Source organism: Abrus precatorius, unplaced genomic scaffold, assembly GCF_003935025.1.
Source record: "Abrus precatorius isolate BTA unplaced genomic scaffold, Abrus_2018 Scaffold8, whole genome shotgun sequence".
Classification (NCBI taxonomy): Eukaryota; Viridiplantae; Streptophyta; class Magnoliopsida; order Fabales; family Fabaceae; genus Abrus; species Abrus precatorius.
Genome location: NW_020874428.1, coordinates 21,697,126 through 21,710,945, shown reverse-complemented (window position 1 = coordinate 21,710,945; position 13,820 = coordinate 21,697,126). Strand labels below are relative to the sequence as shown.

Genomic DNA, 13,820 nt, shown 5'->3' with positions numbered 1-13,820 from the left:
AACCAATAATAAATTGTCGTATCAACCAAAATCATTAACTTTATAATAATTAATTTAAAAGACATATACATCGTATATTTAATTAATCAACAAGATGATGTCTCTTTAGAGTGGGGTAAATGTAAATCCTTTATAAATGTTTTTTGAGCTCAACAACTTTCTCTGCTTTAGAATGGGACATTTTCTTCTCTTAAAATTTATTAAAAACAAAATTATTTGTTTTGAAAAATATTATAATTTGGTTTAGTATGTAAGTGATCAAGCCTGTTCAAACAGATAACTTCAAGCCCAATAAGGTTGTCAATGCTTCCAATGAAGCTTCATGGTAATTATGACCGTCGATTAAAAAAATTTGTGATTATGAACAACAAAGAAAATAAACTTCATTTGTAATTTTTTAATTTACAACAGTTACATTTTTTAGCCAAATCAATCTCTCTTCTTTTTTCCATTTTATTCTTTTCCTCAATTCTGCTGAAACGTAGCCTTTGTAGTTAAATGTAATAATTTCGCTTGTCTCATATCAACTTATATTCTATTTTGTGTTCATCCGCAACATGGCAGGGACATAAAATAAGATATGAGACAACACTCAAGACAATGCCGAATTCCTTTTAGTTACCAACTCCACTAACTCTTATAATCTCTCACCTACTTCATCGACTCTTTGCTATAAAACCTAAACATATAGAAGACGAGGCTCTTTGTTTAAGCTTCTTTTTAGAAAAGTGTTTTTAATTAAACATATATTTTTTAAAGTTATTTACAATTAGATATATCTAGTTTTAAAAAGTGTGAACAATTTTTTTGAAAAAATCAGTTTCTGCAGATTTCTTCTAAAGTTAGAAAGAGAAATAAAAATAAAAACTATCATAAAAATTCGTTTTATCCAAATTCGCCCCTTGTCTAATATATAATGTATCATGTTATTGTATTTAAATCATTTAATGTTGTTAAGTAACATCGTATGGTCATATAAAGAAAAATATACATTTTTTTTATCAAACCAAGATCCATTATAATTGCTTATTAAACCCACTAATCAGTTAAATAAGAACGATTCCTTTCACTCTCATATATAACCATATCATATTACTTATCCACACAAGAATTTAACGCCCATGTTAACAAAATTTTTTGATACTTTTGTGTAAATTATCCTAAGTCATGTTGAATTCTACTATATTCATGATTGAAACTATGCATACACTCATATATGTGAGAGATAATAATAATAATAGATTTTTAAAACCAGAGGTCATAGTACAGCTAAAGACAGCCCTGCTTTTTTCTCTTGACGCGTATAGTGTATGGTAACATATTCATGCTATTGCTATGCCATTTCTATCGAATGCTACATCACACAAGACGTGAAACCCACACTCACCAACTAAGCATAACTTTTTAAAGACCTTACATCCTCTCAACACACCAATAGACTTCCCCTTTCTCTAACTAACATCACAACCTCATTCTCTCCGAGTTACTACAACAACTTTGGCTTCAACAAACATCCACCCCTCTCTCTCTCTCTCTCTAATAGTAACCATAAGCAACAAAGCCACCATCCTTCTACTATACTAAAGCACTCAACATTCTTCAACAACACTCATCTTTTCCTTATTAGAGATGAAAGTGAAAGCATTGGGTGTCTTTAAATCCAAGCTTTTCAAGCCATGCAAAAAAATAATATTTTTCTTCAGACTTAGACCCAAGAAGCCTGTGTTTATAAGAGCTCTCAAATTTCGTGCTCTCAAACCCAAGAGGCCAACAATGTCTTCTTTGTTACAATCAGTGTTTCGCTCCCCTAAGAAACCTAAACACACTGACATGTTACCAGGACTCAAGAGTCCCTCCAATGTGCATGAAACTCCACTCTTTCCATCGCCACTTACCCCGGCTTATGTAAGAACTCGTGCGGCGAAGAAGAGAGAAGAAGCTTCAAGGCAAGAGGTGGAAGATGCATGCAGGAGTTTTGAGAACTATTTGGTGGAGATGATTGTGGAAGAAGGGAAGACCAAGGATTTGATGGACGTGGAGGAACTTCTATATTGCTGGAAGAACCTGAAGTGTCCTGTTTTTGTTGATTTAGTTTGTAGATTTTATGGTGAGCTTTGTAAGGACTTGTTTTCTCCAGATAGTGAGGAAGGTGACAGTTCCAAGTAAAGGCCTAAGCAGCCAGTGAGAGAGTAAATAGATATTGATTTTTTTAATTATAATTTTCAATTTTGTATTCCAATAAATGTGAACAAGCTATCAGTGTAGTTTTTATGAAAGGATTCATCTTGAATTATTCATCCTCAGTTTTTTAAGGAAAAAACCATTGTTCTAAAGTCTTGACACTTTGGTTATAGCTATTGGCTTGTTGCCTTTTCATATTGATTATTTTGTCTTTTTGACAATAATCAAGCATTAATGAGGAAGGCTTCTAGCATGTACTTGGCAATATGAAAGCAAGTCAGCAAACAAGAAAGCAACAGCAATTTGGCATTTTTTTAAAATCTCAAATCATTCTATTCTGTTGCCCTTTAGAGTCTCAAATACGATAGCATCATAACGACAGAGACAAATCATGATCCTTCATATTTTAATAACAGCAAACCATTACATGAAGAAGCATAGTAAATATGAACGGTTCCAAAAGATTAATACATCAACAACTGTTTAATAATCAAAGATAATACAGTATGGCTAAAAGAGATAAATTAATTAGTACCTGATTTCTTTGGGGGGCAGGGGTGATTGTGTAAAAGCCAAGAGTAATATATTCCATCATTGTTAAGTGATGACCACAGAATAAATTGAAGTGCATTCATGAAAGGCAGTTTTAGTTGCACAGCTATTTACAGTTTACAAAGAAATTCGAAAGCAAAAAAGAAAATACAGGGCAATAAAGCAACCAAATACCACTGTAACAACTGGATATATCAGGTCTCTAATTAATAGCAAAGATTACAAACATAGAGCTAGTGGATTGAGGTTCTAGCATAACCTAGTAGTCATTGTTATCTTGACTACCTAAGGTACCATTAAAATAACTCTAGTACAAAAATGATGTGGTTCTGTTATATGAATTACCAGGTAAAAAGGGAGACCATTTAGCTTGAAGAATGTTTGGAGATATAAACTTTAGACTTCACCACCATCTGTCCAATTTTAAACCCAGGCATGATCATAAACTGAACTTTGTAGGTGGTTCTTTCTTCACCTGAAAGAATTGGACTCTCCTTTTCTTCATCCACAGATTCCATGTACAAGCTAGAGAATATGCTTCCTCTGCTCACAGAAAACAGGGTTGCGTCAGTATCTATTGAGACAACAGATCCTAGTAAAACCCAAACCCATTTTGCCATTTTTGCAAACAACTGATAGAACTCAGTTCTAGGGTGCTTGCCACTCATTACGAATGTTCGGTGATCCAAATTGCCAAAGAATGACTCTTCCATTTTCGGATGAACAACAAGAAGGTATTTTGCTTGACAAAATTTTGAAAAATCTGAATGTGGATTCTCCATCAGTGCATCAAATGGATCATCATACTTCATAATATCACTCACATCATAAGGGGTTAATGCAATCCCATGAAACATTCGACGCGCAATGTAGGCCTCAAAAGCATACTTTTTGTCACACCTTTTGGAATAAACAACATCACTTTCAATGGAGTTTGCAGCCCTATCAAGGTCCCAACCTGAAGCTTTCATCAAACTAATCAATGGTTTTGCAAAATCATGGATGGACTTCGAAGCAGCATTGAAAACATCCTGAAAAGTAGTAACAGTCAAAACACTTCCTTTCCTCTTATCCAAACTAATCTGCTTGATCTTCTCAGCCAGATTCTTGTTCCCCATCTGCAAATCCTGAAGCTCTTGTCTCAACCTAAGAACCTCAGAATCTTTGGCACTGTGTTGAGACTTGAGCTTCTCCAACAATACCTCTTTGGTCACAACTTCAACCTTCAAGAGATCAGAACGTGCAGCATTGAACCTTGCTTTTTTGCATTGTTTCTCCTTATATTCACGCTTGAACTTGCAGAGCTTTTCAAGCTCAGCAACAACCATGTCATCCGCAGCAACAATCTTCTGTGGATCATAAGGAATGTGAGCTTGCTGAAGCTGAAGGTATGCCAATTTCAAGGCTGAAACAGCATCAAATATCTTCTTCATGACCTCCAAACCAACACAAAAACTCTCTTTGTTTGTCACTTCAATGGGATGTGGATGCACTTTCTGGTCATAGCATTTGTTCTCTTCAGCGCTGTTTTGACTCAGAGAAGCCTCATTGCAAATGGGTCTGTGCAAGTGATGCAGGTTGGGTACTTCAGAGAACACCCCAATAGATTTCAATTTACAAACTTTGGCGAACTTGCATACCATTTCTGAGATATTTGAGTTAGGTCTCACAACAGGTTTAGTGTTTGTGCAGTCCATGGTGAAGTTCATAGTTCAAACCTTGAACTCATATAGATCGATCTAACAGTGATCCTTGAAAAAATCTTGAAAAGACATTACACCCAAAACACATTAGCCAAGCCAGAACCAAGATTCCAGACCAAAAAAACCTGATAGTGGAGGCAAGTAGCATCCCAGATGAAAAAAAAAGTTTTTTTTTTCTTTTTTTGTCAAGTAGCAAACGCAAAGACCATTTTTTCCTTTTAGGGGTCTAAGAAAAGGAAATCACTATTCACTACTACTTGGATGGGAGAACTATGTAACACATTTCAGCACTCAGAAACACACAATGTTACATTGAAACTTGGCAACAACATTAAAACACTGAAATTAAAAACACCCGAAAAAAGAAGATGGCAAAGGCATGTAGAGGAAAGCAACAAAGTAGAAGGAAAATGTAACGAAAAAGTGAAAGTGTAGTTAGAGAAGCAGTGAGGAAGAGTACGAGGAGGTTGGAAGGTGTCTTGGTTGGAGTTGAGCGCTGGTTGGCACCATTTTCTGCTCTCTGACATTTGAATTTGAGTGGAATGCGTGCGTGTTTGCATCTCAAAAACACTGTGAAACGCCACTAAATTTATTATTATTATTATTATTTTAATATTTTGGGTGTTTGGGAAAGAGTTGAACGGGGAATCTCCATTGTACTGTTTCAAAAATCTGAAAGATTTTCAGAGTTCAGAGAGAGGAGGGTACATGCAGTGCAGGATCAGACACGCGCAAAATAGTACCATAATATTTCAAATTTTGAATAAAGCAATTCAATGACAAAGAATTCCATTTTTTTAACACACCAGAAAATTTATATTCAAATTATGGGAAAATGAACTAATATTTTTATTTTTTTTATATCCTTTCACGAAAAAATGGTAAAGAAATAATATAGCACGCGAGGGAGCGAGGTTTGTTTGGGTTCTGTGAAAATCAGGGATCCCCATGCAATGCGAGTGATTCCATCCGTGTCTCGAATCGAAACTCACTGCACGACATCACAGCCGTTCAATTATTTCCTAACAACAACACCACGACCCCGTTTCCCTTGGATCCAACTCCTTCCTCTCGTTCACGTTCGCGCGCAATTTCTGTGTATTTACTAAACAACATTTTTATATAAGCTTAAATAAAACTTTTTATTCATAGAATTAAATTTCAAAAAATATTTTATTAAGATTTAATAATAAAAAAATTATTATTTATTTTTATATATTGATTTTGAGCTGATCAACAAATTTTTATTCAACATTGAATTAGTTAATAAACTTCTAATTCAATGATGTCGTGTATCATAAATGTAACAGACATTTATCTTAAATAATGTATAATGATTAAAAATATTTTAAAATGAATCTTTATTTATTTTTCTATAAAAATTATTATATTTGAATTTAGCCTTTAAAAAATATTTTAAAAATAAACAATAAAGTTTTCTTAGAATTTAGTCAATGAAAAATTAAATAAATAAAAAATATGTTTTTATTTTTAAAAAGTCAATAAAAATAAATATGAGACATATTTAAAATATATATATATATATATATATATGATTATGTGTTAATTTAGATAAATATATATAAAAACTTAGCATGTGATAGGGTTGAATTAAAATTATGTTAGCTAATTCAATACTTAACAAATAAATATAAATTAACTAATGACTTGTGCTTGATTCACTTCATTTTTATAACGTCTAAACCATAACAAATTTTTAAAACCATTAATTTTAAGCATAATAACTTTTATAAGAACCAATTTTTTATTCAACATTTACTTTTAAATATATTTATATAATCCTTAGCATGAAGCAAATTAGGTATAAAATCTATTAGCTATCTTAGGACTTAACATGCATAAATTAATAATATAAACTCATTTTTTGTTCATTTAACTTATGAGAAAATAAATTTTAACCAAAATATTTTAAAAAATAAATCAAAATACTATAACTTATAAAGAAACAAAAATTTATATAAGCCTTATATATATATCATTATCAATACATAAATATTAATATATATTGATATAAATTTCAAAACTTTTTATTAATAATTTTTATTAAAGAAAAATTGCAATAATAAAAAATATCTTAATATTTAATTTTTTATTCCTTAATAAACAATAAACTTTTAGCAAAATTTAAATACTTTTAAAATATTGTCTTTATAAATTATTAATATATAATTTCTATATTATAAAATAGTACACTTTTATCGATGTTATAAATAATTAAATGAGACAGATAGAAGCATCACGAAGTATTAAAAGGATCTGATACATGTTATCTCAAGTGTCAAGGATTCGACTGTGAATGAAAATATCATTTTATTACTTGAATTATTAAAAATTAGACTTGTATTTTTTTTAAGTCTTCCTTTTGTGTAGTTTGGTTTCTAATATTGTATTTAATATATTTATAACTTTTTGTTTTTAATTAAAATACATTTTAAGATATGTCTCCCAAAAAATGAAAAAATCATTTTTCTTGTTACTAGTTGCTACTCGGGAGCGTTGTTTCTCGAGGTCGTTTCTTTCTTTCTTTCTTTTTTCAACAGGTCGCATTTTCCTTTTGTATAACAAATATATATATATATAAAGCTACAAATAATAATAGATTAATGTACACTTGGAAATTTTATGGGGATTTTTATTTTACATCCTTAATATACTTATGATAAAGTGAAGTGTTTTCCTCTTTAGTTTAAGCTTGCTAAGAAGTTAAGTTGGTCAATATAAATAAACATTCTAATATTATATGAAAATTTGATCTCTTTACTTGTTAACGCAGTGTATCTGGTTTCAAAATTTTGGTTCTTAGTTCTACACCCTTTTTAACTAATAAAAAAAGAAACTGAAACGTGACTATGATATGTTCATATTTATCTCCACTCTTTGAATATTAAACCTATGTATGTTCCCCAACTTGTCAGACTTTATCAATGCAGTAAATATAAAGAAACATGTAAAACTGGTTTGCACGAGGAAGACCTCAATATTCTATATCATGTTGACTAGTGTTATACTATTTCAGTTCATATATAGACAAAATAATATGTATTTAATTTTGATATACTATTATGTTAAAAAAAAGTACACTTACAACTAATGATGCCTTGTTATGTTATTTTAATGAATTTGACATCATATAATTATTGATATAGTCCAAAATTAAAAATTAAAATAAGACAACAATGTATAAAAATACATTAGTGAACTAAAAATAAAATAATACTTCCTCAATTTTTTACCTGTCATATTTGTAGAACTTTTTTTTATTATTTTTCAGTTAATCTTAAAAGTTTAAATTAATATTTTCTTCAGTTATACCCTTAAAAGGTATTTGTATGAAAAAAATAGTTCTTGAAAATAATATTTTGTAAGAATTATGTTTTCCAATAATATGAAAATTTAGTTGGTGTGTCGAAAACATTCTTAAAAATGTTACACTTTTTTCATTTTGTGCTTAATTTTAAATAATATCTCTTAAAAATATTAATATTTTTCTAAAAATATCTTTCTTTTTCTTAAACACCTTACTTTATGTGATAATAAATTTTGTTATGCTACTAATTCAATTTATGCTTCTTTAAAAAATAAAATAATATAATAATATTTAATACAAGAAATGTGTGTATGAATATATATATATATATATATATATATATATAATATCCAACATCATGAGTTATATATATAAAAAAGTTGAAAAAAAAATAATGAAACTATGTGACATTGCCGTTTTAGTTGACTCGTCTAATTCACGAGGATTATGAAATATTAATTATATTGGCAGATAATATAAGTTAGGTTTAAAAGTTCAAGAATATTAAGAGATAATATAAATTAAGTCTGAGTTTAGATTCTCATCTTCCTCTAAAGGGAATGTTTTGTTAAAAAAATATATCTTTAAAAATGTTAGTTTCATTATTAAAAACGTATTCATAAAAATAAATTTTAAAATACTTCTTTTAAATATGTAATATTGCATATAATAAAAAGTTATATATAAATTTTTTTAATAAAAATTACAAAATTTAATATAATTAATACATTGATACTACTAAATGTTATAACTTTCAATAAAAAAAATTACTATATATTTTCTTATATTGTGCAATGTTGTATAAATTAAAAATGATTTTTAAAAGTATTTTTAAAAAAATACTCATACTAAATATAACTTAAATTTTTAAAAAAACTTAAAAGAATTTCACTATCAAATGTCTTCTTAACTTAAAATAAAATAATAATTAGTTGATAAAAGAGAGAAAAACATATAACAAGAAATTATATAATATATTAAATTTGTTTCTTAAGTTTTATTTAAAGTATTAGAGTGATAAGTAGAAAAATGAAGAGAGTAATGAGTTACGATGAAATATTAATGATTCTACTTCCACTCAACCATTGCATAGCAATATTCTTTTCAATTCATAATGAATAATAATTGTCGAGAGAGGCAAGGTCCATTTTTGTCAGACCTGCTTCGCCCTCTGGTTATTAGTTACTTCTGACCATTTAATTAGTGAGTCTCATCTTTGGTAATTGGCGGTGAGAGTAAGAACTTATCTTAACTTTTTTATGAAAATTCATTAACATGGAAAGATCTAGATCCACCAAATTTCTTTTTTATGCTTGACGTTTTCCATGGTTTCAATTGAAGAATACAAAGTTATTAAAATTAAGCATTAAAATAAACTAATCCAGCATGGGTGATCTATCTACATATATCATCACTGAAATCCATACCATTAATGTTTTCCATCGAGATTCATAAGTTTACAACTTTATTTTTGTCAACTGGACAAGTAGTTAACACTATGAGACATGTTATGCCCCATGAAAAACAAAACCTAAGATGGGTGTTGGAGCTGTCTGAAGCCCAATTTTTTAAATGTGTCTCGTCATATCCAAAGCCAAACTCAAGTTGACGACGAAAAAACAAAAACTCCAAGTTGAGAAAGTTTACATGAATTGAGCAAATTTCTATATCGATCTACTGGTTTAAAATATAAGAAAATTTTAATCAATATTTCACTATTTGATGAAATTATTTTTAAAATATTTTTTATTAATTCAAAGTTTATATTTAGTAAATTTTTTATTTTTGAAAGGTAAAATCATTAAATATAACTTAAAAAATGAAAAAAAAAAATTAAAACAAGCTTTCATAAAAATATTATAAATATAAGTTATTTCAAATAAAAATTTAAAACATAAATTATATTAACTATTTTTTAAAATATGCTCAATTAATTATTTTTCATATATATATATATATAGAAGAAGTACCATTTATAGATGCAAACCAAGGCAGTACGTACAAACCGTATGACGGATGAATAATGTAATGCGAGGCTTGCGGATAATCAAGGAGCAAATTTCTTTATACAACTTGCAAATACGTAATGATAATTTTTTTAAGAATATTATAATTATAAATTTAATTTATATGATTATATATAAATAATAAAAATTAAAAGATGATAAAATTTAATTATTAATATTTAACTTTATTAAAAATAACATATTGTTTCCTGAATAAAATGTGATCTCATATTTAGGTTAAGTAAAATAGTTTCAAGGATATAAATATTGTTTTAATTCTTTATAAAAATATTAGAAAATCATCAGTAAAATAACACAATATATGTTATATATATGTGTGTGTTATATACATTTAAATATATTAATAAGTTCTGCAAACTATTCCTAAGCAATAAAACAATGGACAAAATATTATTTTAGCTTAATTTTGAGTTCAAATCCACGTGAATGTGTTAAATATTGAAGAAAATTTTGTTATTACTTACTGTGGTTCTATCCGACTTAAACATGAGTTAATATAAACTAAACATTATTTGCTTAAATTAACGGGCTCAACAAAAAAACTATACTAATTAATATGTGATGTGTAATTATTTAGCTTTCTTATATGCGTATCTGCTATCATACTGTTCTTATGTTACATTTTCTTTTTTCAGAACCTGTGCATTGGCAAATAAGCATTAAAAGGTCAAATGATAACAAGATTTGAGATGCAAATAAATAGTGGTTGGATTAGTGTTTAGCAGTGTTTAGATGTAAAACTGATAAATAATGAAAGTTCGAATGATAAATACTTTAATTAAAATAAAAAACCAAAACACCGAAACTGAAATGATTAGAAGATTTAAGGAATAAAAAAACGTACTTTCCGAATCTACTAAATAAAATGAGTCAGGGACACATATATACCTTAGACATAATTTATAATAAAAGGAATTTTACAGATAAAAAATTAAAGTGGGGTTGAAAGACTGAGACATGTGTTAAAGATAAGTTCTTCTATATGACCGGTGTATTAAAAGGCCTGAAGTCTATTTATGAATTTATTCAGGAAAACGTCATAAATAACTAATTATTGGACATTATTTGGTTCATGTTGGAAGAATCTAATCATAATAATGTTATGATTGACACATACACTGTGTATGTATGTGTGAATTATCTTTTGATTATGTACGTGTTTGAGAATACGTTTTGTATCTTTGTAATTCCTGTGAATATATGACGTATTCTTACCGCCAAGTGAAGCACACGCAGTAGCATTTTCCATCTTATCCATTTAGCAAGAGATTACTAAAGGAAAATTGACTTGCCCGCGGATCTTTGAGCTATCTTTGCAATGACACGGGGTTTCCCTATATTTGTAAGCATGAACATAGTCTGACTTGACTTGGAAATTGGATACCCCACAATCTATCTTAGGTTGTTCATTCATCTACATAATAAATTGTTTATATATACAGATAAGTAAACCACCGCTCAAGGTTAAAATAAAGGGGAATAAAAATCGAAAACATAACATCAATAATAGAAAACTATCATAATGAAAGTAAAGCTGATAAAAACTGTTCATAGTTCAAAGCTAGACAAAAAAAAAACCGTAATTTTGCATATAAATAAACTTGCGACGAAACCAGTACAACATATCCATTTCCTACATAAGAGGTAAATAAATTCGTAGCACATGATAGAGAAAGAGATCACAGAGAGGGATTCTTCTGTCAAAATCAAACAAGTTCAGTGAAAAAGAAAGAAGAAAGAAACTGTCAGCTTTATTCAAAGTTGAATAATTGAGACCTGAACACATTTCACCCCTCACATTTCCTATATCACTATCAAAGCTCTAGGAGTGGTGGGACAACCATCAATTTTGAGCTTCAAAAGTATATACGATTCGATGGAAACTGCTGGAGACAATGATATCTTGCTGTTATGAGATAGAGATTGTGAGATATTAGAGAGAGAAGGATATATAGAAGGCCATAGACATTGAATTGAAGTAACTTGCTTGAGAACAAGAGGATGTGAACAACTAAGATACAAAGGTAACGAGGCCTTTCCTTTTCTCCAAATATGTTTATCTATCGTGAGTGTGTTTAGAGAAACATATTTCTATCTTCGTAATTACTTCGAATAAACATAAGCCTACTTTGATTGTTATGCCAATTTGTATGATTGATCTGGGTCAAAGTTGATTTTATTTATACATTCACGATATGATAAATTATAGTTTTTGTATCAAGTTAAAAACTTTATATTATATTTTATAGTAAATTTATTTTTATGTGAAAATTTTTAAAATAAAAATTACATTGATTTAAACTCTTTTTTAAAAAATAAAATTAATTCTGTTAAATCAAGTTATTTAAAACGACAAAGATGCAATCACATACTTAGTCACGCTGCAACAAAACGGGTTTCATGGATAGTAGGGCAGGGAAAGATATTACATAAAACCTGCAGTATATATATTATGTTTTGTGTACGTAGTGTATTAATAACTAAAAAGCTCCCTACTTGTCCATTCCTAATGTTTCCATAACATACGGGTCATGTTGGAGATTTACCACTTTTGGTTTGTTGTCTTCATTTCCTAGACTTAATTGAAGCGCCGGAAGACATAATTATTGGTACAATGATATCAATTAATAATTAAAATTATCATCAGAACCCACGATGCTTGATCAATAATGAAGACAACCTAATTGAAATATTAAACCAGCGTAAATTTCATTTATTTTTTAAAACGTTTAAACAACTTTTATTTCTTTAGGTTAATAAAGTACACTGGTATCTCTTGGCAATTCCAATGTGATAAATTCTAATTCATTTTGAACTAAACAGTTGTATTGGTAATAATCAATAATTACAAACTAATAAAATTTTTAGAAGCAATATACTCTTTTAAACATGTTTTTATTTATTTATTGAGATTTATTAAAAATTACGAAATTATGTGTAAATAGTGGTCATTGACTATTTGAATTCATAGAAATGGAATTGTTTTCAACGAAGAGTAGTTGGACTTAGGTGAGTTATGGATCTTATAAAGATCGTGGTCTTGGTCTTTGTTGCTCCCAGAAGCTGAGATTTCAAATTCCATTCTCACAATGATATTACAATCCCATTCAATAATGTATGAAGTCTTGCGATTTTTTTTTTCTTTGAACAGTTTGTAATATTTTGTGTTGAGGGTAGGAATCTTTCTTGTATTTTTTTTATTAATAAATTTTATTTTGTTGATAAAAAAAAAGATGGAGAAAATGAACTGATCTTTACTAAAACAAATTAATATTGATCAAACAGGTCAATCGGTGCTAAAGTGTTTAGAATGTTAAGGCTCATTATGTGGTTATTTATTTTAAAAACTCATTTTGTCATAAAAACTTAGTTTAATACTTACTCTTATTTATAAATAAGATTAATCGTTTAGTTATAGATGGAATTAATGAAAGATTATTTTGTTGATCACCGTATAATTTCACACAGCAATTTAGAGGTTTCTTCAAATTCTTTAAGCATATAAGTAATTTTGTCCTTTTAAATCAGTTAGTTAAGTATATTTTTTTCTGAATCTCTTTTTCTTCTTCTTATTCATAGGACTTAAGAGTTAATATGAATCTCTTTTTAACAGGAGAAAAATCCAACTAAATTTTGTTCGAGATATTGTTCTTTCTTATAATTATTTTGTTACAAGCTTGAATTTTTTAACATTGTGATGTAAATTCTTCAACTGTTGAGATTAATTAAATTTAGGTACCACAATCACTTTTCACATACGGGTTATAATAATTAATTAATTTGTTAACTTGTGTAAATTAAGGGCATTAATTTAATTTATGTTAATGGACAAGCCAGTCGTTCTCAACCGAAACTTTTGAGGATCACTAATGAAAATTCTATCAGCTTGTGTATGTATGGTTATGAATTATGGTCAACATAACTATCGCAAAATCGAAATGAACGTCCACTAGAACAGCTACTTATCGTTATCTTGATCCACAATGGTTGTTTCTAATAATAGCATACATGTTTATGCAATTGTCGTTA

General features: G+C 28.6%; 2 protein-coding genes across 2 annotated transcripts; one reads left to right on the top strand and one right to left on the bottom strand.

The window, feature by feature from the left end:
* The first annotated feature begins 1,629 nt into the window (after positions 1–1,629).
* Positions 1,630–2,184, top strand: LOC113848188 (transcription repressor OFP17-like). Its single transcript, XM_027477590.1, has one exon. It carries the CDS (start codon positions 1,630–1,632, stop codon positions 2,164–2,166), a length of 537 nt encoding a protein of 178 aa, XP_027333391.1. The 3' UTR covers positions 2,167–2,184.
* Positions 2,185–3,098: 914 nt separating this feature from the next.
* LOC113874443 (protein GRAVITROPIC IN THE LIGHT 1-like) lies at positions 3,099–4,430 on the bottom strand. The gene has a single exon (XM_027512664.1). The coding sequence runs from the start codon at positions 4,428–4,430 to the stop codon at positions 3,099–3,101; it is 1,332 nt and encodes a 443-aa protein (XP_027368465.1).
* Between the last annotated feature and the right edge of the window lie 9,390 nt (positions 4,431–13,820).

What these genes read in the sequence shown, in the direction of transcription:
- LOC113874443 (XM_027512664.1), bottom strand. Translation starts at nt 4,430, where the DNA reads ATGGACTGCACAAACACTAAACCTGTTGTGAGACCTAACTCAAATATC.
- LOC113848188 (XM_027477590.1), top strand. Translation starts at nt 1,630, where the DNA reads ATGAAAGTGAAAGCATTGGGTGTCTTTAAATCCAAGCTTTTCAAGCCA.